Raw genomic sequence first — 27085 nt, forward strand, 5'->3', positions numbered from 1 at the left:
AAGTTACTCAAATATGGGCTAATAAAATTTTCCTATTAAGTCATTTTTACAAAAGGCTCTTATTTTTCTATCTTTTAAACTAGAACTAGTTAAATAGTAAAAAAAAAATTTAGTAATTCACGTATTTAAAGAGTATATGAAATTTTTTTCAATTAGAAACTGATCCATTAAGCTTATAGACGAATCTGGATGGATGAGGCATTTTGAGCAATTTTGAACAATCAAAGTGCATTTTGAAAAAGGATCCGTAGCTCAACTCATTTCTGAATGAAAATAATCCCATATCAAAAGAAGACATTATGGATATTTTATGAAAATGCTAAGATGGGTCCCATCATTGATGACTTTTTGAAAATGCCAAAATGGGTCCCAAATTTTAGCTATTGATAAAAACGGGACTTGAAATTTCTCCTCAACTTTATTGCATTTTACACTTGCAAGCAAACCAGGCCCTCCCCTCTTTTTTTTTTTTGGTTATTAAATTTACATGACAGAACAACAATACAACACAGGAACTACAATAATAAATGCATTTTAATGCAAGAGAGACGAAATGACCACAAATTGAAGTCTCCAACCTTTCAGGATCTATGTTCAAACGAAGTTTAGAAAATTCCGACTGATTGAATTAATAAATAACCATCTATCTTTAAAGGAAGAGAGCAATCTCAAAATGCACAATACACTGTGCACGCGTGAAACAGAGCACTAAAAAGAAGCATGGCAATCACATTAAAGTTACTTCACAAAAAAGAAAGCCACGTCAAACTTGACCAAAACAAAAACTTATGTTTCTACCAAAAAAAAAAAACAAAACAAGAAACAAAAGACTAGTGTTTATTTTGGTCTCTTTTGCGGGATGGGAGAGGTACCAAAAAAAAAACAAAAACAAAAAAACAAAAGAAATATAGAAGAGCTGCTTTTCGTAACAGTAAATCTCTACATAATGAACAACGAAAATACGATGAATGCTAAATGAATTTCACCATGACGACATTCCATGTATACAATGTACACTCCCCTCACAACTTAAAAAATAAAATTAAAAAAAAAAGAAGAAAACCCCTTTCATGTTAACGCTCAAATGATTGGCAATAACCAGTTCACCGCATGAAAAAAAAAAAATTGCACATACCAAGCAAAAGTGTCAATCATGGGAACAAGTCCGTTGGATTGTGAGCCTCAATATCAACATGTCGTATGCCGGGAACGAGATACTGGATCTCTTTCTCTAACCTATCAACTTCACTTCCTAAAGCTGTGACCACTTCCTCACCTGCAATAAGAAACTTGTCAGAAATGTTGTAAATACAACTTAATTGGAAAGCGGATTGTTCGGGGCATCGCTTACCATAATTTGACATGATCTTGAGTAGTGCGGCATCATCGTTTTCCTTTGCAGCTTCACGGAACTGTACATGGTCAACTCAGTCAACAAGAATTTTCATACTTATTAGGAAAAACCCCTTGTTTTAGGGGGAGAAAGAACACTTGACTACAAATTAACATCACATTATATAAAAACACGTTATTACTCAAGTTTTATCATTAGAAACCATGAGTTAGAAGCAACAAAAGTTTAACTGTTACAAACCAATTGGGTAGAACTCACCCCTGCAAACCCTTTTGTAAGGGGATCATCTTATATTTATCCCACATGGGATTTTTAGCATCTAACATCAACATCGAAAAAAGTATGAACTTGAAAGCACTATCTGTGTATATCACTTTATTGAATTTAAAGACATCAAGTTTAAAGCAGGCATTCTGAACTTGTGGAACTTAGATCAATTAGGAGGCAAAATATGCATATAAATATAATATTATTAATACAACAAAGGCATTATGTTCGAACAAGGCATTTTGGCCTTTTGAAACTTAATGTCAGACTCAGCTACCTCAAAATTGATAAGACAAGTCAGCCAAAATCTTAAAAGCATTGTTTAGAAAGTTTTTGTAAACATTTCATCCCAATCCAACTCAACCCAACAAAAGCATCGCCTTTTATCAACAATTCATAGCCCGCCCCGCCGCCAGAAGAAACACCGCATACATGATTTGAGCTAGATAAGCACCGATTTGGTGCTAAATCAAAACCACTGGTCCACCCCATTCAATTTACTCAGATATCAGGGACACCAGCATCAATAATAATACATTAGATTATAATAGGATGGGGAAGAGGCATTCTGCCTCCTGCCCTAACACCATGCCAAGTGACACACGAACTTGAACATAGTGCATACAACTGAGAGAGTGAACTCAACAAGAGAATGTTGGAATATGGAACAATAAAGGAACCCAGAAAGAACAGTGTGACAGATGTTTTGGAAAAATTAAACGTAAATTCAACTGAGTATTTAAGTTTGCCAAGGAACTACTGACCATGGGATGATAACCAACCATGATAGCAGATAGTATATAGTTAACACGAATGGAAAATGCAAAAAGAAATGCAAGGAAAACTTTAGGTTCATCAAAAAGTTTAAATACATCGAAATTGATTATTAACTTGCCAGATTTTGTAAGAAAAAAAATTAGGACAATCAAAACTTTATCTGAGTAGGAAGAAAGACATTATGGATTTGACTTACCTGATTCGCCCACTCATCGCGACCAGTCCTATTTAGATAATTTTGCACCACCCTCACCCCATTGAAATCTGTTGTATAGACACCCACAAAATAAATAAATAAGGCAGAGATGACGTGGATTCATCTATTAGAACTGCACATTTCCAAATTCGTTATGCAGATTTTCCACTAGATTAGATGTCATTTGCCCCATATGTTTCAACAACTCAAACTGTTGGTTAGGATTCAAACCTTAGTTCAGGATTCAAATTGGTGTTTGGGAGAGGAAAATTGAAGTACAATTCAAACCATTAACAATGGTTCAAACCCTTGATTTTTAGAATTCATCCCCCCACTAAATTCTAACAATCTGATTGTTGTCAACAGTTCAACAGTTCCATATTCTATTTTTTCTCTCTCTTCAATTTCAATCTTAAAAATGTCATAATTTCTTCGTTTGAATTCCGATTGAGATGTTTTTTTTTTTTTCAATGTAATGAAGAGAGGAACAAATCCCCACCCATATTGCATATTTTTTAATGTCATTTACAATGAGGTTTTATAAGATTTGTTACAAAACTCTAATGACAATTCAACACTTTATCCAAACACAGTTCAGATTTTATTCCTAATTCAAATTTCAATTTATTTGCATATCCAAACACCGGTTCAAATCACAATTAAAATCACCACAGTTCAGATTCTACAATTCTAACTAAAAAGGTTTAAATCTTCACAGTTTGAGTTGTTGAACCAAACAAGCCGATTGTTTTCATATCTTTCAATTTAAGACTAACTTATGTTGCACATGCAATAACATTTATGATTTCCTTGCCCGCAACAGATATTCTTAGAAATTAGAATAGAGTGTTGTCAACACACTAGATGCTTTCATTAATATTGGAATCTAAAAATATATGGTTGTCAAAGCAGGGTCAAAGAAATAGAAATCATATATATGAACTTCCAACGTATCTAACAGCCAATATCAAGCTAACTAACCACAATTATAAGAAGAAAAAGACATAAACAACGAACAATGATAAATTTAACATGCGCAAAAAAATAATAAAGGGTGAAATAAGAAAGAAGCTGACGAAAACGTTACTGGTTTTTGAAATAAGGTAGTCTTAAAGAAAAAATAAAGATTAAGGTCTGAACGTGTAGAGTAAAATTACAGGCAGAGATAGAAATCATAAACATCAAGGTAAATGTCATTGCAATTTGCAACTAGTCTATTATCGATGAAACAACCAATTATACTAACAGTGATTAATTTTCTTGTATCTCAATTATGTTCCAAACCTACAGCTACTGGAAACAAATAGATGTATCAGAATATAAATACTACTCGAGATTTAAATCCAAAGAAAAATCATAAAGGAATAATATAGAATGACAATCACCTATTTCAGCCTTAAATCTAAAGAACCCAGGTCCGATCACCTCACTTTTGCAATCATATACAGCATCTACAACCTAGACCCAGAAAAAAAAAATAATTTCAAGTCTCATAGTTAGAAAACATAAATACAAATCAAGTGACTTGAGTACAATCCCATACACTGGCATACCGGATCATTTTTTAAGAAATGAAGAACCTTCTGTGTATCATTGTCATCCATTGCTCTACCAATTAAAGCATGCCGATTCCTCTGGATCAGAAATATAGCGACCTGCATAATAGATTAGGTTCAGCCACAGAATATGAAACTATGCAAGTAAACCAGTTTCAATATGTTATCCAACTTTCTTCTAAGAAGTTCATTCTTCTAAAGTGTAAAAAGCTAAAACGATCAATGGCTGAAATTTAGTGTGTTTAAATCAAGGGCCGAAACTAATTGGGTATTTTTGTCAATTCATTCTTAAAGTTAACAGGGTTAAAGTGAAGGGGCATTGACGTAATTAGAATTGGTCAAGGGAGTGTCCCTATTATTGTGGCAAAACATAGGGGTGTCATGTAAAAAGCCCTTCTTTCAACAGTTCTATTCTAAAATTGTGGCCTTTCGGTAGATTTGAGTAAGGCAGCGAAACAATGATACTGATATTTTTCCAACTTTTCATCATGTCATCAGCATATTTGAAATAGTAATAATGAAAAAGGATTCAAGAGTCACACACAACGTTTTCATCAAAACTAGCTTGAAAAAAAAGAGCATAAATGAAAAGAAAGTGAAAATATGAAAAATATGCGGTTACATCTATTTAACATATGAGATTACGAAAGCAAAAAACATTAGATACCATTCCAAGGAGGTTTCCAACAATGATTGAACCTATGGGGTCATAAATTGCATTCCCTGTGGTATTCACTGCAACCAATGATGCTGCAGCAATAGCAAGACCGGTAACAGCAGCTCCATCCTGCATGTTTTTTATCGTTCATATAAGGAAACTAGAATGCTTCCGCAAGATCAGTACACAAAAGAACAAATCAATTAAGAAACCAATATGTAAGTTCATTTCAAATAATAACAAGGAGGGATACCACAATCATAGAGAGATAAAAGCAAATAAATAAGAGGGATACTAAAATCGTTCATTAGAGATATTTGTTGAGCAAAGCAGCCAAAGCACCAAACCAACGAACTGACACACACACAGAGGGAAAGGGGGAAACAAGAAAAATACGAAACAAGAAACAAGAAAAGCCCAAATTATTACAAAGTCAGAAGTTAAATCCAAAATTTAAAGGGAAGGGAAGGAGTATCCACAGTTTCCTTAGTGATTAAAGTGCATAGAGAAGGCAAATCACTTGCATCACCACCCAGGGAATGTCTTGTAAACTAGCTAAGTCCCGTTTATAGCAATCAAGTTTTCTCTCCAGTTTTATTCCTCAGTATTGAAATTTCTATAATTTCATTCACTAGTAATGGAAATTTCTTTTCGTTTTTCCTTTTGCTCATTAAATTTTCTCTTTTCCTTCCTTTCTTTCCTTTTCCCCCATTAGAAACAGAAACTAGACGGTTCTCTATCCAGTTTTCATCTTTTTTCTAGCTAATCTTCCATTTACATGTATACCGAGAAGAAGTTAAAACTTCTCCTAGAAACAAAGTGAAAAAGATTATGAAAATTACCTCTGTCATGACAGCAACAGAAGTGGGATCATGACCTCGCCAAACATAGTCTCTTATTTTCATTCCCTCAGCAGCTGCACCTTTCTTGACAGCTTGTATGGCAACAATAAGAGAAGCACCTAAGCAATGGAATGAATACATAATTAGAAGTGGAAAACTAAAAAGATCTAGAAGAAAAATGCTTAAAGATGGGAATGGGACAAATTAAACCTTCAATAATAAAGGAACCACCAATCACAAGAGCTGCATACTGAATATTTTCAGGGGGCTGTGAAAGACACGTGAATGGATTCAATAGAAATATTGTGGCTACAAACATAATTGATGCGAGAAAATAATATATAAACATAGAAAAATAAAAAATAAAAAAGAGAGAATCTAGGATTATGTAGAGAAAATTTACAGGTAAAGTTATGTCAACATGTTACCTGTGAAGTCCACAAGTTCTGAAATCCATGAACAATGGTAGCCCCGGAGCCAAGACAAAATATGCCCACAGCAGATATCAAAGACCAAACAAATCTTTCCTTGGAATAGCCATAACTGTCAAATTTTTAAAAGATATTATTAAAGCAGATCACTTGACGAGAGAAGAAAATAGAGAAAAGTTGTATAATTAAAACCCTAACACGAATGTCTGCTTAAATGTGTTTGCATACCTAGCTTGAGCAATCAGTAGAACTCAAGCAAGCAGTTTATTTTACAATTACTTACAAGCTAAAAATATTTAAAAGGATGCTTTACCAATTCCTTTGGGCACGCTTCAAAAATTCATTTCTTTTCAATGTTCTCTATAAGTATTGAATTCAAATAAAAATCCAAACAGGTATAAACATTTTAATACAAGATAACAACAGATATCACTAATACATAAAAAAGGGGTCCAAGTCATGGTATGAATGACTCACGGATGGAGAGCATCTGGTGCACGCCTTGAGCTACTCAGCCCGTACGCAAGAAGCGCCTACAATGTAAACCCATATTAATTGCTTTTTTTAATAAGAACATTCAATTGCAAAACAACCAAAAAAAAAAAAAAAGTAAACGCATTTAGCATGGTCATCACACAACCACAAAAAGAGAAATACCTGATTTGCAAAATCTGCGACTGAGTGAATGACTTCAGCCAATATGACATGGCTTGAGGTCGCTAACCATACCCCAAACTTGAGAGAAAAAACAAGGAAGTTGCACCATAGCGCGGTCGTGACTGCCCGCTGACTAGCATCAGCATTTGATGCAAGGCATGAAAAGATTAAATGGAAAACTTTAAGACTAAATCAATTATCAATCCAAGTACTACACATACTTCAACACAACAAACATCATAGAGAAATGCTAGTGTCACTCTTTTTCTCGCTCTCTTTGTCACTTTCTTACTTCAACACAACAAACATTATAGAGAAATGCTAGCGTCACTCTTATTCTCACTCTCTTTGTCACTATCTGCACACCCCGTGGCCTGTTAACCAAAGTCTAAGCACATGTATAGCAAAATAACCATCAGGAACAAAATCTGGGTTCTCAAATGCACAAATTTTCACAACTCCATGTAATTGCTCCTAACAAATTATCACAATTGTAAACTAAATTACTTTTGAGTGGGTTTAAATGCATCGGTAATAGGTCATACAGAATTCAGAACCTAACATAGCGATAAAACAAAAAAATTCAGGTTCCGTATTTATCGAATTTGTCGTACCTGTGATGATCACTGAATTCAATCTTCTTCACGTGCTTAGCTCTGGTGAAAAAATCTGCAAACCAAATTACTCCTCATTATTTAAAAAATAAAATACATAAACATTATACGTATAAGTGTATAAAACGATACGAAAGATAACTGACTGCGATGGAAGGAGAGCTGAAGATGGTGGTGGCGGCGGCGATCGGCATTGGGCGAAAGCAGGCCGAGCAAGACGAAGCGTCTGGAACAATCGGCAGCTGCAAAGACGTGTGAAGAAGAAGAAGATGATGATGATGATGATGAAAACGACGCGGCGTTTCGATGGAAGAGTAGGAATCGCGTGGGATTGGGAGAGGAAGAGTGGTGGTTGTTGCCGAAGAGGCGAGAGAGGAAGCAAATGCAAGGCTTTGCTTTCCTCGGCACAGGCATTCTCTTCCTTTTCTTTCCCTCTTTCTTTCTTTGTTTAAATGCTATTCCATTTCCGTTTTGTCTTTTTTTTTTTTTTTTTTTTAATTATTATTCTTCTGCGTTTGGACTTTTGGTTGTGGAAAGAGAAAAGGGAAATTTTCTTCCTCTTCCTCTTGTTATTCGGTCTCTGGGCATCTGCCTCTTGGCTCTTGCCTCTCTCTCTCTCTGCAAGCACTGCACGTGGGCCGCCATTCAAATAAAAGGGGCCCACTTCTGTTGCGAGCCCGTTTAAGGTAAATTCGAATATATATATTATATATATTTACTGTAAATAATAACTTTGTTTTCAGAATCACTAACCATTATTAATTTAAACCATCGAGAACAATAACAGTTTTTACGGTTAAAAGATATTCTTCCAACTAAGAAGACGTTTGGTTTATGGATTAGAATCATAAGATTAGAATTATTTTTTATTTACGTGTATTTTTTATTAGAGAAAACACTATAGCGAATCATAAATCATGATTCAAATCGGGGTACGAATCCCTCAACCAAACAACTCTTAAATCAACTCATCATCTATATTAGGGCCCGTTTGGTTTGGGGATCCAACACAAAAGATTAGAATCATGTGCTGAAAACATGTTTGGTGTCGTATGGATTGGAGTCATGGACTTGAGTTAAAGTTCATTTTTTGGGTCCTGATTTTGAATCAGGACCCCCTGATTCAACCCAAGACTTCAGTCTTTGTACAGTAATTTCATTGTGCTTAAAGCAGTTAATCCTTGTGGTTTTTTCCGCATCTCAACACTGTCATTTGCAGAGTGACTTTTTAACAAAGGTGTACATGGATTTAGAATTGTAGATAATGTTGTTATTTTCTTTTTTTTATCAGTTTGGTTAGCAATATAATATTTCTCACATTTTTGATATATGCTTGGCTTGTTATATAATTTCATTCACATTTTTTTCATTTATTTCTCACTTAGTTTGTTATAATTTTGAGTTAAATTATTTGCATAAATTTTTTTCTAGTACTTCATTTTTTTAATTATATAACGAATTATATTTTTTTAAAATTACACATAACGAATTATATTTATTACATAATTTTTTAAATTACAATATTTTGGCCATGATTTAAATTCAGAAAATAAGACAACCAAACACTGATTTGAATCATATTTCAGATTAGAATCAAAATCATGCATATACACATTCAAACGAATGTTCTAATCACTCTGAATCATAATTCAAATCATGAATCATGATTCTAAATTAAAAGACTCAAATCACCCTGATTTTAATTCTTATACCAAACGGACTCTTTAATGAAGTAAAAAACAAGTCGCATTATTTGCCTCTTAAAAAATGGCCTATTATTACTCCTAAAATAAGATAATAAGTTAAATACACTTGATAATAAAACACCAAACACATTACAAGTAAAATTATTAATCTTTAAAGCTTAAACCATTATCAATCCATTCAAGCTCCACTTCATAGAGATTTAGGCCTTGTTCGGCAACCTCAAAAACTCAAAAAAAGACAACTTGAGTTCCAACTTTATTTAAGTTTATGTTCTTTTAAGTTTGAACTCAAGTTTGAACTCGAGTTTGAGACTAAAACTCGAGTTCAAGTTTCCCCTTCAACTCGAGTTCATAAACTCGAACTAAAATTAATGAACAATATTTTTTCTATTCTTAAAAATGCTATAACTTTTTCATTTTAATCCTGATTAAGATGATTTTTTTTCTATGCATTGACAACGAAAAGATGAATAAAACTTCACACATATACCCTATTAAATTTTTCATCACCATTGAGTTTTTATTAAAATACTATATAAATACAAATTCAAATTTTGACTCGCTCAAACACAAACTCAAAAAGATTCTTATCTCAAACCATAACTTAAATGTACACAACCAAACACAAACTCAAGTTACAACTTCAACTCAAGTTATAACTCAAATTCAACTCAAAAACTACACTCAAGTCACACTCCAAAAGAACAGGCCCTTAGCTTCAGCCTCACGAAATAACTGGACTTAAGGTGTGTTTGGAGTAAAGATCTGTGCCATGGTTCAGATCATAGTTTGTGATTCATTATAGTATTTTCTCTCACAAAAAACACACGTAAATTGAAAATTGTTCTAAATCATAGTTTTAAATCTATGAACCAAACGTCCTCTTAGACTCTCAATTTAAGTGATGTCATGATTTAACAATACTACAAATGTGTCCATTCACGATTCATTAGGATTAATTGTTCCCTTAATAATAGCTTGGATTATTTAATAAAGCCAGTCTACCCCCTCCTTTTTTTTTCATCAGTGGGTATTTCCTCTTTTAAAAGAGAAAACGCGCACAATGATTTGTTGAATGAAGTGTATAAATTACGGATTCATAATATTTGTAGATAAATGAATTTAATAACAAAGTAATCAATTAGACATTACTATTATATATATATATATATATGAAACATTCTATTTTTGATACATTTTAATAATCAATCATACAATAGAATGGAGATTAAGTGCCATCATTGTTGGGATTTATCAGTCACAAGTTTCTCCTCTCTTTCTCTTGCTGATAAAAAAAAAAAATGAAAATTAATGGGTAAATCACAAGTTTCTCCTCTCTTTCTCTTGCTGACAAAAAATCAAATTGGAAATTAATGGATAAATCACAGTGCACTTGTATATGTTGAAAAAGACAGTTAATAGGTCAATGATAAAGTGATTATGCAACATTTTAAGGCACGACTTGTCGGGAATAATTGTTCTATTTAATGATTATCTATTATGTTTAAACATTTGTTGTAGTTATACAGCCAAATGAGTGGGGGCACAAGCATTAAAAAAAAAAAAAAACTTTAGCCACGATGTTCTTATGAAATTTCAATCAAGCCTTTACTATATAATAAAAATTATAAATGTGCCCTTACTGAATAATTACAATATATACTATATTTATATTTCTTAAAAAATTATAGCTGCTTCATAGTAGCTCCACAGAAAATTTTTTGACTCCGCCACTAATTAGTTCAATTGACCAAAATTCCTGCCTTCGTTGCTAATGAAAACGGTATGAAAACGGTCCGAGATCTAACAAATCTAGTAGTTCGGAATCGAATTGGACCGTGCATACAGCATACCCCTATTGCTGGTGCAAGGAATTTGCCATATTTGATCTCTCAAGTCAACATGAGGAAATGACAATTCGCCGTGCTTCTCTGCAAGCCTGCCGGTAAACTCCAATGCACCAATCATGGGTGAGTATCAAGGGGACGAGAACAAGAATGTAAATTTTTTTTTTATTTTTTATTTTGTTTTGTTTTGTTATGTTTTTATTTTGTCTTCCACAAATGTTATTCAGGAAAGGAGTCCCGAGTCCGCCCCGAAAGTATGAACATGATACAACCTCTGCGTACCCTTCTAGACCAATCAACTAAAAGTAATGACTACCTTTAGCATGTCACGCACAGCCAGGCCCTACCTCTAAACTCCACCACAATGGACAGGCAACAAGATTACGGTCTTTTTTATTATTATTGCTTTTTGTTTCTACGAATGGAGCGGATTGAGCGGATTCTCACGCAAAACCACTGCATTCACTATTTAACATGTGAACTCCACTAACGTAATATATTATCATTTAAACAGAAAATGTGATAGTAGAATCCACACGTTAAATAATAATGCATAAAGTGACGCTAGCGATTCTCAACTATTATATAGCAAAGTTGACATTTTCAATCCACTATACTTTTACCGTTTAATCATCTCACAGATGAGTTTCACACCATTGCAAGAAACTACTCAAGTTCTCAATCAAAATCCAAAAATTGGAGAGTGGGAATTAAGTGTTTCGACCAAAATGACAAATGGACCATCCATCCCAAAGGGGAAAAATAAAATTCCTCTTTCTAAGGGAGGTAATAACTGTAGAATAACCTATTAACTACGTTACATATCCATCAGCGTAAAAGAGGGGCAGCCAAGCTTTACTATAAGAATACAAACTTTCCAGCAGGGGAAAATTGTTGAGCCCCATTATTTCTTAAAAGAAGAGCTCAACATCAAGAGCTAATATACTGAATCATTTTTGTTCCTCGTCTACTTAATGCCTGAAATCGAAGGGATTCACCAAAAACAATAAGGACCAAAAACGAATGGCTACTAATCTCGCGACCGACCTTCCTTCCTGCCACGTAACTTAAGATTTGGTTTTTGTTTCTCACCTGTGTTCTCGAAATCTACTCCATCATGCCGGGGGACGATCCTTATGGGGTGGGCTTCTGTGTTGAAAACCCATTCATCTAATGATATGAGTGAAGGAGGTGAAAAAAGAAGATAAAGGTACTTGAGGGTCTCAGCAAGAAAGAAGCTCTGCATCATATTGTCCTTCACACCACTATTGACCTGATAACAACCAATAGCTAGAAGTTAATGAAAAGTCGGGGAGCAATATAGAATTGGAAAAAGGATAAAGAAGTTCCAGCCTAACAATCAGTAATTTTGTTCCAAACTACAAGAAAAAAAAAAAGGCATTTTAAGCTCTACTCAAGTTTCAGACGAAGCATTGCTCCATCAGAGTGACTAATTCGTCAAATGATATGCATCAAGAGTTCCCAAAACTCTATTACTACTGTATTGATTTCCCCGTCTTTGTCATGACTTATCGCATTATGATATAAAGGAACGCTCTCAAGTTTATAATACCTTAAAGCAGCATGAGAAATGACAAAAAAGGTTTCATGACCATGCAGACAAGCTGTTTTTCAAGTAACTATGCAGACAACACAGAAATGTATGGGACAAACAACACCGTATCACTGTTTACGTTCTTTTTTCCCAAATCCCAATTATACAGAATAATCAGCTAAACTATGACCAAATGGTGACAACTCCTGAAATAATGACTTTTAGAAATATAATAAGCAGATAATATAGATAAGTTTTAGAAATAGAAGTTTCTTTTATGGTTTATTTATAGGTTAAAGAAAAATGTTTACCGGTTATGTAACACTAATGTTCCAACTAAATCTTCGCGGTACAAGGTTAATCTGAAGAAATGCATGGGAAAAATTGAAAAGTATTGAGTATTTAGTTGTGGGATTGAAGAGTGCATACGTCTTTCAGTCCGACATATCCCGACTCTATGCGGGAGTTCTTTTCAAATGCTTGAAATATATTCCAACCCCACTCTTGGTATGTCTTGTTTCCAGTTAGGCGCCATAGGTAAAAGAGTGATTCAAGCGTCTCTGGTCTCAGTATGTTCCATGATGTACCCACACTCATATCCTGATAATTTTGGAATATACATGAGAACAGTAGAAGTAAATTTCACATAAAGATAAATGCAGTACATGGAATATTTAATTTGGCAAGGAAAGACAAATAAGGATAACTAACCTGCCCAGGATGAAAGAAATAATTTTCTCCAGCCAATTTTGTTGGCGTCGACTGGTAGAAATTGTAGCACGTCCAAGCAAGCTGTCAAAGAAAAACTTATTTAATTGAATCAACCCACTAAAAAGGTAAATAAGTTAGGCATATTCACATAAGTTAAAATTGGTTTCAATAAAATATCTTTCTGTTAATTATTAAATAAGGCAAAAAAAAAAAAAAAGGTTCAAAAAGAGACTACAAACAATCAAAACAAGTTCGTATGCATGTAAGTTTTTCCAGGCTTTTTTTCTTTTTTTTCCTTTTCAGTAATGGATAATACCTCTTCAGCAAGTGATAAAAACTTTTGGGATTCATTAGGACCATAACCAGATGATCCTAAAGCAATCATTCCAGGAGCAAAGCATGCTAACTCATCCATCTGCAAGTAATTAGGCAAAGGAAAAGGAACATAAACAATGTGTTTGGTGAATAATGTGACATTACTGCTATTGTCAATAAAATTCACCTTATCTGTCAAAGAATCCCCGTTCTTCTCACAAATATATGTAAAGGATGATGGTGTTGTTCTCCGGATTAAGCTCTGCAAACCTTTCATTGATTTCTCCCACATTTCCCTGTTTCCAAGAATTCCAAAAGCAAAATTAATATCAAGAGTAACTCCATAAATGAAAAGGGAAAATAACTAATAAAGGACAACATGAAATGTATTTCAATGATATTTAAATTGATAAAACAAAATGAAAAAAAAAAAAGTACAGAAAATGTTGAATATATGATTACAAGAAGATATGGCATTGACTTGCAGAATAAAAATTAAAAATAAATACTAAGAGGCAAATCCTTCAAAGATCTTTCTGAACCACCAAAATCTATATTATAGTAAACCAGTAAGATTGTTACTGAAAAAAAATAAAAAAAAATAAAACATGTACAAAGATGATATGGAGAAAATTGATGGAAATTGACCAATGGAGAGAAACTAAATGGACTACTTTGCGAAGGAAAAACCTTTGACTTAAGAAGTTTGAAGTAGGAAGGGATTTAAGTTGATAAAATATTATGTTTTCTCAATGACGGCTCCTTTATAGTTTTCTTCCACTTATGTTTACTTTTGTTGGCTTGCTTTTCATATTTATTTTTAGGTCTTTAATGGTTTAGGTTAAGGACTTTTTCTTTCATTTTTTTAACAAACTTCTCACTTAGAAAAAGGTAAGAAATGCATGAAAATCTAAGCAAAAGTGATCAACTTCTTTTCTGCTGCCATCGTAAGATTAAGCTCCAGTATAAAATCGTTTTTTTAACAAATCACAAAGATACTTACCTATAACGCCTTACAGCTGAAGTTTTATTCCCTTGTATCCAAACTTTGAGCAAGTATTCATAAAAGCTGCAATTAATATTTTATTGTAAACAAAAACCAGAGTAGCACATGGAGTTAAGCACTTTCAGATTCTGAGAAATCATAAGATAATGATATCTAGTAATCAAACAACTAAGAAAAAGGAATTCATACGAAACTAGAGTAATACCTGTCTCCCATGGCACCAAAGGTTATGGGGGAGTACGACGTTGAACCTCTGTGGGGGTCAATGTAGATAGGAAGCAAACCATCCTCAGGGAATATGTTATTGAGTTGTGTTATAACATTCTCAACCTGGAAAAGCAACGAGCAATTGATTCAATTCACTATTATGCGATGAGAAATACCACTGGCCTTTGCCCCCTAAACTGCAGTGCTTAGTCATACAAGCCTGGTTCTTTATGGAGACAGAGGATGATAATCATGACCACATGCCGAGACTACATCAGAGCACTAGTTCACTAAATGTACCATTGATTCAGTAATAGAAGATACATGCGCATCAAACCATGACGGGAAACCAAAAAGGGTACAGAGGAGAAAGAAGGGTGAAAAGGAAGCATTTGGTTGCGTGATAGATAGACCTTTTGTTGGTACTTTGGGTCTCCGGTCCTTTGAGAAAGAGCAATGAATTCCAGCTGCTCCGTGGCTGAATCTGCCAAGATACTTTCACCCTAGAAGCAAATGATTATTAAATCCAGGTTAATTAAATTTTGTCAGTGTAAATTACACCTCAAAGAAAATTTGAGAATAAACACAAAACAGATACTTGCGTGCACAAAAACAGGAACTTGAACTCATAATGTGGACTAAATACGATATTTACAGTAATAAAGTCTCCCAAATGAAATTCTGAGCATAATCAGATTTAAATTCCCAGTTGCTAAAATTTTCAGGCTTTAACAGCTAACAATATGATGCTTAAAATATATAGAGGATGCAGTAGACTTAAAAACTGCAAGGATAAGCTCACTCTGATATATGTTATTTCCATAGGCCAAAACCTAGTGCCTACCAGGTGACCTTAGTGATGTAGGTTCAGATTAAGACACTATTATATGAAACAATTTCTCGTTCAAGGTCAGCACACCCCTTCAACAAAAACAGAATTCTCCATTATATATATTACAAGAAGACTTCTTTTCATCAATAATAAAATAAAATACAAAGTATAGAGGATAAGAAATCCTCAATAAACATACAAAGAAGAGCAAAACAAAGGAAAATACAAAAACCAACAAAACATAGCATGACTCTTGACATCCTATAACATCTTTACAATTAAGAACAATCATATAAAAAGGAAAGTCCATTATAAGCAGCTGGAGATATTCAGATGTATATTTACGGAGGCTTAATTACTTACCCCAGTCCACCCAGGATTGTGTGGCCTTCCTTGTGCCAAGTTAATAACATTGTAAGGGATTCCAGTAGGTGTATCCCAGGCTGGCAGCAATCTGTCTGCAATATCTCTAGCCTTATCAAGGAAAACCTTATCCTGTGAGAGATCATATGCACTGAGAAGTCCACCTACAACTCTGGATCTCAGTAAAAACACAGGCCAAAAAAATAGTAAGAAAAAGCGTCTAAAGGTCTCACTACAATATCTCGAAAAACCACATAAAAAATAGTCAATAATAACTTCTTCAATGCGAAGAAAACAATTAAACTCAAACTACATTTTAAACCTTATAATGCAACCTTATGGTTGTCTCAAAGACACTAGCCTCGTAATTCTTGTTAAAGTCCAATGAATTTGCAATCCACCTGCCAAGAATATCACACTACTTATGAACAAAAAACCAGACCATAAATGATAAAAACAAGAATAGAATAACTAAAATAAATAATAAATAATAAATAATCACGGAAGCAAGCATGAACATGGAAGTCGAAATTTCTCCTTGGATTACTGTGGAATCAAAAGACATCGTCTTCAAAGTACATAATAATCTTTTTTTGTGCTATACATCTAATACAAGGCATCTGTACTGATAACACCGCGTGCAAAGATAGTAAGTGTTAACTCACTCTCTTGCTTTCTGGAATTGTTCATCAAGACCCATGATATATAATGTATCAAGAGAGTCTATTAGTGTTGCTCCAAGGCCACCAAAGCTATTGACACCACTCTTAGACTGTGGCTGGTAAGGGAGCAAATATTGGCATTAGTTCTGGAACTCTATAATGAAATATGTAAAACTACAACATTTGACACAAGAACAAAAGAAAAAGTCTCAAAAGAAACATCCTTTCACAGATTAGAACCATATAAAAAGATATTTAACTTGTTTATCTTCTTGAAAAGTAAAGATATTTAACTTGTAAATCTTCAATTATATCACTCTTTAACCAGAGAACTTTTATGCTTTCAACGGCTCTGTTTTCTACAAAGTGCAAAGGACAGTGGATGTGCGGGCACTTGGTTAACAAATTTCTAGTCGAAGGGCTTTGTTTTCTGCAAGAAAATTAACTTATCTTGTACAAATACTTTTATGCTTTCCAAATTGTTGAGCTTTGGCTATAAGAACCTTATTCTTTGCTAAGATTCTTTATGAGCTTGGGATTCAGCAGCAAAACCAAGTTTTGCAGGATTTATTTTAATTATATTATATTATATTATGTTTTTTATTTTTTACTTTTTTTTTCTGATGGCTGCAGCCCCTGTTTCTCTACTTCATACCATTTATCGTCGCTAAAAGGGGAGCGTAACCCATCATGGCACATCACCTTTTATAGTTCAAACGCCAAATATGAAGTCTAGAAAATCTAGCATTTAGATTCTGACATTCTTCCAACTTAAAGTTTCAAGTTGTCTCTCTCAACCCCATGAGCTCTGAACATTTCATTCTGTCCACCACAACATGAACCTTTTCCAAGATATTATTTTAAACCCGAAAAAATATTCAAAGACATTTAATTGTTGTTGTTGTTGTGTGTGTGTGTGTGTGTCGATTTGAGAACACGTAATTGAAAAGAAATTAACAATGCAAAAGTTACTCAAGGTAGCGGGTAAATTAAATTAGAACTCTCCTGATATTTAATTATTACAATCATGGTCTTTTTAATTATATTGAAACTATTTTTTAATTTTTTTTTCAAAAAAATGTCTCCATTGATCACCGGTTGGAGTTTTTCATCTTTATTAATTATTACCGCCTAGGATAGTTCCCGGAAAAGAATTCCTTTGCTCCTGTTTGTTTCTTCCAATGTACACTACATATGAGTAGGGGTACAAGTATATATAGCATGCTGAAAAGAAATATTCATGTACTAATTCAAGACAAGGTACCAAAAAAGGAACAGATTTCATCATTCACTTGTCTCTTTATTTCATTCAGATTTATTAAAAGATACTTGGTACCTGAAGTTCATCTTGGCCCCATGCATACTTCTCATATGAATTCCATGCATGTAGCATAGCTTCTTTTACTTTTTCTCTTCGCTGAATAGCAATTGGATCAGCTGGCACATCATTCTGTGTCTTTTTGACCACCTTGCCTTCAACATTCTTTAACTCTTCCAACTGAAGGTACAACTATATATTTTAGGAGACATACGCAGTCCAGAAAATTTATATTAAGAGATAACTGGCAGACATTCACTCTAAGACAAAAAAGTTGACCACTTTTAAGCCGGAAGAGATGTGTGGAAAGAAGGTCCATTTTACCAAAAAAGTATATTCCATAACTCCCCCTTTTATCAATTTTAAAATGGCACCCCCTGACTGAACAACATTATATTAACACCCCCTTGACTGATAACATATTTTATTCTGATAATGCCCAGGGTTAAAAAAAGAGTTTTGGTCACAAAAATATGCGTTAAATAATAATTTTACCCTCAAAACATTATACAATGAACATATTCTTGGGCAAATTCGGCTTTTATCAATTTTTTTAACGTACAATATTTTCTTTAACAGCAATTGTTCAAGCTTTTTGCTTGTTAAAAAAACTTTTCTCAAGCCATTTTCCATTTTGTCCACGATTTGCATTGAGCTTTGTTTTTCCTCTTTCAGGATTTTGTATTATGTCAACTGTTTTTTAAACCATCTTCAGATAGTATTTGTTATCCAAACCAACTGTAAAGAAGCCAACTAAAGGCTGTCTATATATAGTAGTGTAACTTAACATAGAACAGGTTGGCAAGAATATAAAATAACTTACCGAATTGTGCAAGTCGGCCAATTCCCCCTTTAACTTAGAAATTTCCATCTGCATGTAAGAACGAATTTCATTGAATAAAGGCAAGACACAGTGATTCTCCACTAAGGTATGACATATAATCTGATTCCAGCAGCAAAGTTACATTAGAAATTAAAATCACAAAGATTATTCAGCAAATAATGAGTTATAATAATGGTATCCACATGCATTCTGCAACATTCTAACACATTACTGACTTTTTTTTTTCTATAAGAAACAAATGAAAATTTTATTAAAAAAACATACGCAGAACAAAAAAGTACAGAAAGCAACAAGATGGACAAGAGATCCATCCAAAAGGCAAAAAGAAAACCAGAAGAAAAAATTAAAAACAAGATTTACATAACAACAACACCGCCCCTCTCAACTCATAATGTCCTCCCACCCTAATATTATCAGAGACAATGTAAAATCCTTAAAAGGAAACATCTGTTGCAACCCACAGAGAAGCAAAAAAATTTTGCCTTGTCAAATAAGTCTTCAACAGCCATCTCCTTCTCTTAAAAAATTCAATGATTTCTCTCATTCCAAATTACCCAAAGAACCACTAAAAGCATTGCTCTCCACATGGTTTGAGCCTTCTTCCCTCTTCAGAAACCCAAAAAATCCTCCACCAGAATTTATGCATATATGAGTTGTCACACTTTATTGTGATACTTGAACTTTACCAGGTTTATGGCGAGTTTTGAGCATCTATTAGTTTCTAAATTATGGAATTAAACATTTTTATTGTTATGCCCTTCTCACCTACAAGAGGATTAACATGATCAATACGTCTCTAATAATTATCACAACACAGAATTGATGACCAATTATACCAACATCCTTTTCAAAAGTTGAATTACCTCATTTGACCTCAAATTTTAAGGTGCCGATTCCTTCTACTACAAAAACTTTAGTTAGCGCTCCTAGTGCCAAACTAAACATCCAACTTGTCGTGACATTTTTCTTTAACATCTATAATAATCATGTCCTCCCTCGCCCATGCGCTCATATTTTTCCAACGCCCCTTCACTCAACTTCACTTTTCTCCAACTTGAGTCAATTTTGTTGTGTTTTTTTTCTTTTAGCTAGTAAACCTCACGTGGAAATCACCAAATTATATGCTGATTTCATAAGAGGAAAGTACAGTTTGTGCCTATAAAACTAACATGTAACTAGCGTGAATCTCTTTGCTTCAGAATCTCAAAAACACAACCATAGAGGTACCACATCTTGTTTAAATGCAAATCCAAAAATGAAATGCAATAACATACCGTGAAATTGAAATGATTTATCTTAAGATTCATGTGTAATTTAGTTTGCTACAATACTAAGCAAGACCAATCGTGTCGTCTTTTCAATCAAAGAGTTCATTTAAGGGTCGGGAAAAAAAGGGAAACAAAAAATTAATAAGCTTTCACGGTCTACAATCTACATCTTAATCTTCCAAGATTTGAGGAGGGAAAAAAACAAAGTATTGACTTCCATGGAACAATTTTGCAATTTGCTTTTTCTGATTTCCGAACACTTCCGACACTAAGCCCATTTGAAAAAAATATGTTTCTTCTAGAAATTATGTTTGCTTTTTCAATCTCACCTCCCACGAGAAATTGATGTCTGTCAAATAATAATCTTTATAAACCTCCGCAAGAAAATCTAATATAACAGAAACGTACTTGTAAAAATCATTTACAAAAGATCGCCTACAACAGGATCGATAAATAAAAAGAACCAGATCCCAGGGGATGTAGAGTTTCAGATCCAAAATTCAAACTTTCACCCATTTTTTCTCCTCAAACTTTCTTAGCAACCAAACAGAGCATAAACTAACCGAAAAATTAAAAACTCGGGGAAAGGAAAATTCGAAAGGGTACCTCATGTTCCCTGACAAGAGTCTGACGATCCCAAAAGACAAAACTGATGCATACGAAAGCAATGAAAAGCAAGGCCAAGCGCTTGGGCCTCTTCAGGTAATACGATGGGTTACAGTACCTGAATCTGCTGGAGGATGATCTGGTTCTCGCCATTAGAGATCTCGCGAACACGATCAACAAACAGCGATTCAGACCCAAAGCAAGGAAAAACGAAACGAAGAAGAAAATTCTTTGCTTTTTGGGTCAGAAACGCAGAGAAAGAAAGAGAAAAGCGAGAGAGAGAGAGAGATGAGGCTGAATTCTGAAATAGAAGAAACGTTTCGAGTTGTAAGAATCAATAATTTTTCTTTTTTTCTTATTTTTTTTTTCTTTTTCTTCTCTCTCTCTCCCCTACTGTTAGGCTAGAGGTGGGATCTCCCCTGCCGCTCCGTAAGGTGTACGGAGAGTGGACCAGGAGAATTGGAGAAGAAACGACCCAAGTGGTTTGGTAAGTTGGAAAAATGGAGTAAGGATTCACATTATTTTTTTATTTTTATTTTTATTTTTTTTACGTAGTGCATTCTAAATTAGACCCCGTTTATATCTTTCCCGTCGTAATTTTAATTATGCTGCAGTTTTATTTATCTAATAAAAAATTTAAATATAAAATTTTTTTATCTCACAAAATTCACACTAATAAATTAAATTTGATAATTTCAACGTTACAATTTTATTTATCTCATAAAAAATTTGAATTCACAATTTTTTTATATCACAAAATTCACACTAATAAATCAGAATTGATAATTTTAACGCATAAACTAAATAGATCCTTACAACTGCACCTTAAATTATTAAAACTGTAAAATTCACGGAACTTGTTTAGATTATAGGTTCAAATTAGTGGTTGATTAAAATTTAAATTTTTTGCAACAAAAAACACTACAACAAAATCTTGAACTAGAATCCTCCACTAAATAAGCTTGTAATTTTTCAAATCATATCACATGTGAATCCCGTATTCTAAACCATCAATTTAAATCTCGTTCACTTCACGGATTTGAGTTTTCAATTCAAATTGAGATGTGACATTTTCTGAGAATTTTTCACTGTAACAGAAAAAGTTAAATGTGATATTTTTTGAAAACTTTTTATTGTAGAAACTTAAAACTGAAAATTTGAATCGGTAAAATGAACGAGACTTGATTTTTTGGAAACTATTATCAGAACAGAGATTCATGGCAGTGGCAAAGGCAAACAATTTCTGATGCCGATGCTCAGAGATATCACCACCTATTCCAATATAATTGAAACCTCTATAAGACCAGAGGTTCGCCGGAAGTTCAACCGTAATATGATCCAGTAGATCCATGGCGACCGATTTCTGATATGAATGCTCCGACAACCCACCGCCATTAGCATGCTCTTTGAAATTGAGTTTTTTTTTTTTTTTTTTTTAGCCATTTAAGTTTTAAAATATAAGGGATACTTTAGACATTTGCGTTATAAAAGTAAAAACGTTGAATATTTTTAGCATTCACACAAAAATTTGGTATTGCATTTAGAGATCCTCCGAAACCATTTAATAGCGTCTTCAGCGAACTGCCCCTATTAAACACACTAACTAGGATTTCCAACTCTTCTCAACCAAAGAAACATCAGGAATAGCTTTGTAAAGATTGATGACACAATAAATAATATAATAAAACTCAATATACACTTGGCTATAACTGCCATTCTTTATTTTTCAAAAGGGGAACACAACTTATATATACACTTGGAAGTTTCACTTTTCACAAAGAATGCCCCTACAAAGAAGAGATTTAACCTGCTGTCTGCCCACAAAGGATGAAGGCATGAATAAGGCATTGAGCAACAGACATTTGATTGGGATTTCCAGATACTGTAACAAGCCCTTCTAAGGCTCCGGGTTGTACATCGTTTACCACCACCTGCGCCCCCGAGATCTGAGATGACGATATCCGCAGTTAGTCCAATTAGACATACAACAAAGTGAAAATCAAAGCCACAATGATGCTAAGGGCTCTTATCAATATATATCAAAACTCAGGGCACTATACATAAACTCACCTGCTGGATCTGACTTAAATTACTGTTATTTTCTCCATAAACATGGCTTAACAACTTTTGAGGAATCATGATCTCAACAATTGCACTTGAATGTGGGGCTTGACTCTCACTGCTCAAATAAAAAAATAAAAAAATGATATATGAATGCGCACACATAATCATTAAGCTATAAAAAGCAGAGCTTTTTGATGATTTCTTTTTCCCAACTCCTCTCCTAGAAATCTAGATGTCTCATAAATGTAGTAGTGCCAAAATCATCAGGACTTATGAGATATATTTTATGGCCAATATTGAGACATTGACTAAATGATATCACTGTATATTGATACCATGACAGCTCAATTACCCTAAATCTCCCAATCTTAATAGTCACCAAAGTGGAAAATGAGCATAGACAACAATTAATAAATGAAAAAAAAGTCACCTTCCCTGAGGTCCCTTTCTTGAAGCAAAGCCTGGACCATTATCTCCAATTCCCCTGGGAGTTCCACTGCTAATCCCCTGTAAAAATACCACCGAAGAAACAAACATGAAAAATCAAAATTTTGTAGTAGGACAAATTCCTCCCATATATAACACATTTCTTGAAAAAGCACAACACGCCAACCTGAGGATTCCACATTCTTGGAGAAGATGGTCTATCATACGTTCGACCATGACCTGATCGCTCACTTCCATAAGGATAGGGAGCTCGGTCAATTTGAGAGGGAGTGTTGTGATCCATGCCATGTGAAAATGGATGCAGGTGGTCAAGCAGTTGGGATGGAACAGCCGAATGGTCAATTCCATGAGGGAGCCCAACAGGAGAAGGACATGGACCGGGGGAAGCAGGGTTATGCCTAGGTCTAAACATGGGAGGAGGCATGTCAGGGTACGCGGAAGCATACGGTGGGCCATCAAAATTTGGATGGTGTGGCTTCGTAGGAATAATTGTTTCGCGGAGTCTACTTGTTATGTGAAATAAGGCATCCTGTACACACTGCAAGCTTCCAATAACCTGCGAAAGAAATTTCATTAAAAAAATAGAGGAATCATGAAATATAAACAGTTATCCTTCTACTTATTTAGTTTATAAAAGTTGGAGAAGTACATCAGCTCATATTAATGTCTGTAAAGTGGAAATAGTACATGTCAAACAAATGATACATATCAGTATTGATAATCCAATATTTTAGCAGCAAAATGTATATATCAAGTAGACAAATACGTTGGAGATAGAAAATTAAAGTAACCAAAGTACAAGGTGGAATGAGCACTATCACAAAAAATCCACAACGTAATTACCTGTACAACTTCGTCATTTTGTGTGCCACATTTTGGGACTTGTTCCTTCGTGAATATGCGTATGCTAGCACCAGTAGCCCTTCTCATTTCAGAAATTATGAAACCACCTTTGCCCAATAAACAACCTATCTGCTGCGAATGCACAAGAAGCCTAGCAACTACCGCAGCACCAGGTTCAAAACCAATTTCTGCCGTTCGTGAATGCACACGGATAACAGCTTCCTGTGCAGGGGAATGTTTCTGCTCTGAATTCTGCAACCAAGAGAAAATACCACCATAGAACATAAGTGGTGATTGCTATAATAATCACTTATCAGAGAAGAACGTCTAGATCATTAATGCGTTAATTTACAATCACAGTTATAATGGCATAGTGTTCAGGCATGGTATAACATGTTTCTCCTGTTCAACTTAACAAAAACAAAGTCGATGCTCAGTATTCCAGGATAACTATTCATCGAGTCAATAGTTACTCACTGTATGAGCTTTCTACACGGGAGATCTTGGAAGAACCAAAATTGAATATTGGATCTCAATTCCTCATCCTCTGCACATGATCCACAAGCCACCAAATAGTAACAAAGGCAAATATGTCTTATGTCCTTAAGAGTTAAGACCACCTATGGATAACTTTAAACTAATGAATAGTGAAGAAACACGAAATGGACCTGGTAAGATTTTTGTGGTACCAAGAAAATCCGACCAATTTAATAAAATTATCCCAAAAAGTATTTCGGTAAAAGGTTATGCAAACCCCAAGGAACATGTCTTGGAGATCAACAAACACCTTCTGGCTTACTTATTAATCCAAGATACCATGCTAGATAAGGGATTATGCTCATGCAGAGCATACATGCCGCATTATAAATACAACTTTGTTTTCAGATCTTTTTTTTTTCTTTTTTTTTTTTTCCACAGGTTCTTGCAGTGTCAAGCCAAAACATATCGCATCTTGTTTCAGAAAAGAAAATAACAAGACAGAAACTCAAAGAAAATTAACCTCATAATACCTCTCGTGCAGATATCAAAACCACCCGCTCATCTGAATCCGGAGGAGCGTCAACTATCTTGATAAATGCACCAGTTTCATTTTGCAAATGTCGTATTACAGAGCCACCTTTCCCTATCAAACTACCAACCTTTTCAACTTGGCATAACAACTTAAAAACCACCTCCTCTTCTATAAACATTCTATGACCAGTCCCCATATTTTCAGGCCCTGTAACATAAAACAACTTCTTGAATAAAAATACACATCATAAAAGCCAGATGCAAAAGTCAGTTTGCGGGGGGAAAAAAAAAAAGAAAAGAAAAAAGAGCCCTAAACTGTTGCAGGTGTACGAGTACCATGAAGCAGTCTCCCTGAAAATTTTCCAGAACCCGAGTTAGCTGCATCCAACCTAGGCTTATCCTGAAGACAACCTGAAACAGATAGAAGTGCTTTCTTTACAGCTACAATATTTCCTGTTATCTGCGTATACAAAAAATAGCTTTAAAACTACCTGTAAAGAAAAGAAACAAAAAACAACAAAGTAGAAAAATTCTAAAACAAGTCAAGTCATATGCCACACGTGTATGAGCCTAAAAGTTCTTTGTTTTGGTTTTTTTTTTTAATGTTTTTTTAAGCCTTTCAAATGGATTTAAATATACATAGACATATACGTATACATATATATATATATATATATCAAGCCTTTCATTTTTTATTTTAATTTCCCAAACCTTAACACAAGAATTTTTTGCAATGTCCCACATTTAACTAGAAGCCCTCAAATGCATCCACTAAAATATAAGAAAAGAAGTTCCGAATCCGACATATTAGATAAGGATGTTATGACTTAGTGATATTATTTACAAGGGATGAGATGTTGATTTTTTTTAAAAATTTATGTATGCATTAATTATTAAGAAACTATAGTGTGACAATATTGCATAAAAATTATATTGACAGGGGTTAAAATTATATTTTTCACAGAACATATAATGGTAGATGTCAAAAGTTATCATATTTAAGCTTGTGATAATTTATTATTACATAAAAATATCAAATATTATTTTTTTTACAATTAAAATATAGTTTTTAAATTACTATCTTTCAAATAAAAAGTTTTTTTCAATAATTAAATTATGTTTTTACTATTTTAATTAATTAAAATATTAAATTATTTAGGATTATTAATCAAGGGTATTTTTGTCAAAATACAATTTTTTCAATTCCATTCCATTATCAACCAAACAGCATAATCCTCATTCAGGTGTTGATTCCATAACTCCAATCAAACAATGGAATCAGTTTATGATTCCAGCGCATTCCAATTTCATCCCCATTACCATTCCCATTACCATTCCTATTACCATTCCGTCACTGTAACCAAACGCACCCCAAGTGGTTTGGTAAGTTGGAAAAATGGAGTAAGGATTCACATTATTTTTTTATTTTTATTTTTATTTTTTTTTACGTAGTGCATTCTAAATTAGACCCCGTTTATATCTTTCCCGTCGTAATTTTAATTATGCTGCAGTTTTATTTATCTTATAAAAAATTTAAATATAAAATTTTTTTATCTCACAAAATTCACACTAATAAATTAAAATTGATAATTTCAACGTTACAATTTTATTTATCTCATAAAAAATTTGAATTCACAATTTTTTTATATCACAAAATTCACACTAATAAATCAGAATTGATAATTTCAACGCATAAACTAAATAGATCCTTACAACTGTACCTTAAATTATTAAAACCGTAAAATTCACGGAACTTGTTTAGATTATAGGTTCAAATTAGTGGTTGATTAAAATTTAAATTTTTTGCAACAAAAAACACTACAACAAAATCTTGAACTAGAATCCTCCACTAAATAAGCTTGTAATTTTTCAAATCATATCACATGTGAATCCCGTATTCTAAACCATCAATTTAAATCTCGTTCACTTCACGGATTTGAGTTTTCAATTCAAGTTGAGATGTAACATTTTCTGAGAATTTTTCACTATAACAGAAAAAGTTAGATGTGATATTTTTTGAAAACTTTTTATTGTAGAAACCTAAAACTGAAAATTTAAATCGGTAAAATGAACGAGACCTGATTTTTTGGAAACTATTATCAGAACAGAGATTCATGGCAGTGGCAAA

General features: G+C 33.7%; 3 protein-coding genes across 5 annotated transcripts; all 3 read right to left on the bottom strand.

The window, feature by feature from the left end:
* Positions 1-860: 860 nt before the first annotated feature.
* Positions 861-7910, bottom strand: LOC21384750 (metal tolerance protein C4). The gene is made up of 13 exons (XM_010101511.2): positions 7499-7910; positions 7353-7407; positions 6739-6871; positions 6559-6614; positions 6079-6193; positions 5861-5918; positions 5651-5769; positions 4818-4937; positions 4148-4249; positions 3980-4052; positions 2595-2662; positions 1352-1412; positions 861-1276 (listed from the first exon to the last, which is right to left on the bottom strand). Exons 1-13 carry the CDS (start codon positions 7764-7766, stop codon positions 1152-1154), a joined length of 1353 nt encoding a protein of 450 aa, XP_010099813.1. The 5' UTR covers positions 7767-7910; the 3' UTR covers positions 861-1151.
* Positions 7911-11580: 3670 nt separating this feature from the next.
* On the bottom strand, positions 11581-21089 carry LOC21384751 (mannosyl-oligosaccharide 1,2-alpha-mannosidase MNS1). Of its 3 annotated transcripts, XM_024167811.1 has the most exons (15): positions 20593-21089; positions 18698-18745; positions 17893-18054; positions 16560-16672; positions 16230-16295; positions 15895-16066; positions 15113-15202; positions 14698-14822; positions 14490-14555; positions 13674-13782; positions 13488-13586; positions 13172-13252; positions 12890-13060; positions 11998-12178; positions 11581-11883 (listed from the first exon to the last, which is right to left on the bottom strand). In XM_024167811.1, exons 1-15 carry the CDS (start codon positions 20743-20745, stop codon positions 11873-11875), a joined length of 1647 nt encoding a protein of 548 aa, XP_024023579.1. In that variant the 5' UTR covers positions 20746-21089; the 3' UTR covers positions 11581-11872. The 3 variants fall into 3 exon arrangements, with proteins under 3 accessions (XP_024023579.1, XP_024023581.1, XP_024023578.1); XM_024167813.1 differs by having other exon boundaries at positions 11581-12178; positions 20711-21089; XM_024167810.1 differs by having other exon boundaries at positions 11581-12178.
* A 1147-nt stretch (positions 21090-22236) lies between these two features.
* On the bottom strand, positions 22237-26292 carry LOC21384752 (KH domain-containing protein HEN4). The gene is made up of 8 exons (XM_010101513.2): positions 26278-26292; positions 25294-25417; positions 24957-25165; positions 23947-24198; positions 23270-23659; positions 23087-23163; positions 22663-22771; positions 22237-22538 (listed from the first exon to the last, which is right to left on the bottom strand). The coding sequence occupies exons 1-8, from the start codon at positions 26290-26292 to the stop codon at positions 22395-22397; spliced, it is 1320 nt and encodes a 439-aa protein (XP_010099815.2). The 3' UTR covers positions 22237-22394.
* Between the last annotated feature and the right edge of the window lie 793 nt (positions 26293-27085).

The sequence above is a fragment of the Morus notabilis genome, unplaced genomic scaffold (assembly GCF_000414095.1).
Source record: "Morus notabilis unplaced genomic scaffold, ASM41409v2 Scaffold2452, whole genome shotgun sequence".
Classification (NCBI taxonomy): domain Eukaryota; kingdom Viridiplantae; phylum Streptophyta; class Magnoliopsida; order Rosales; family Moraceae; genus Morus; species Morus notabilis.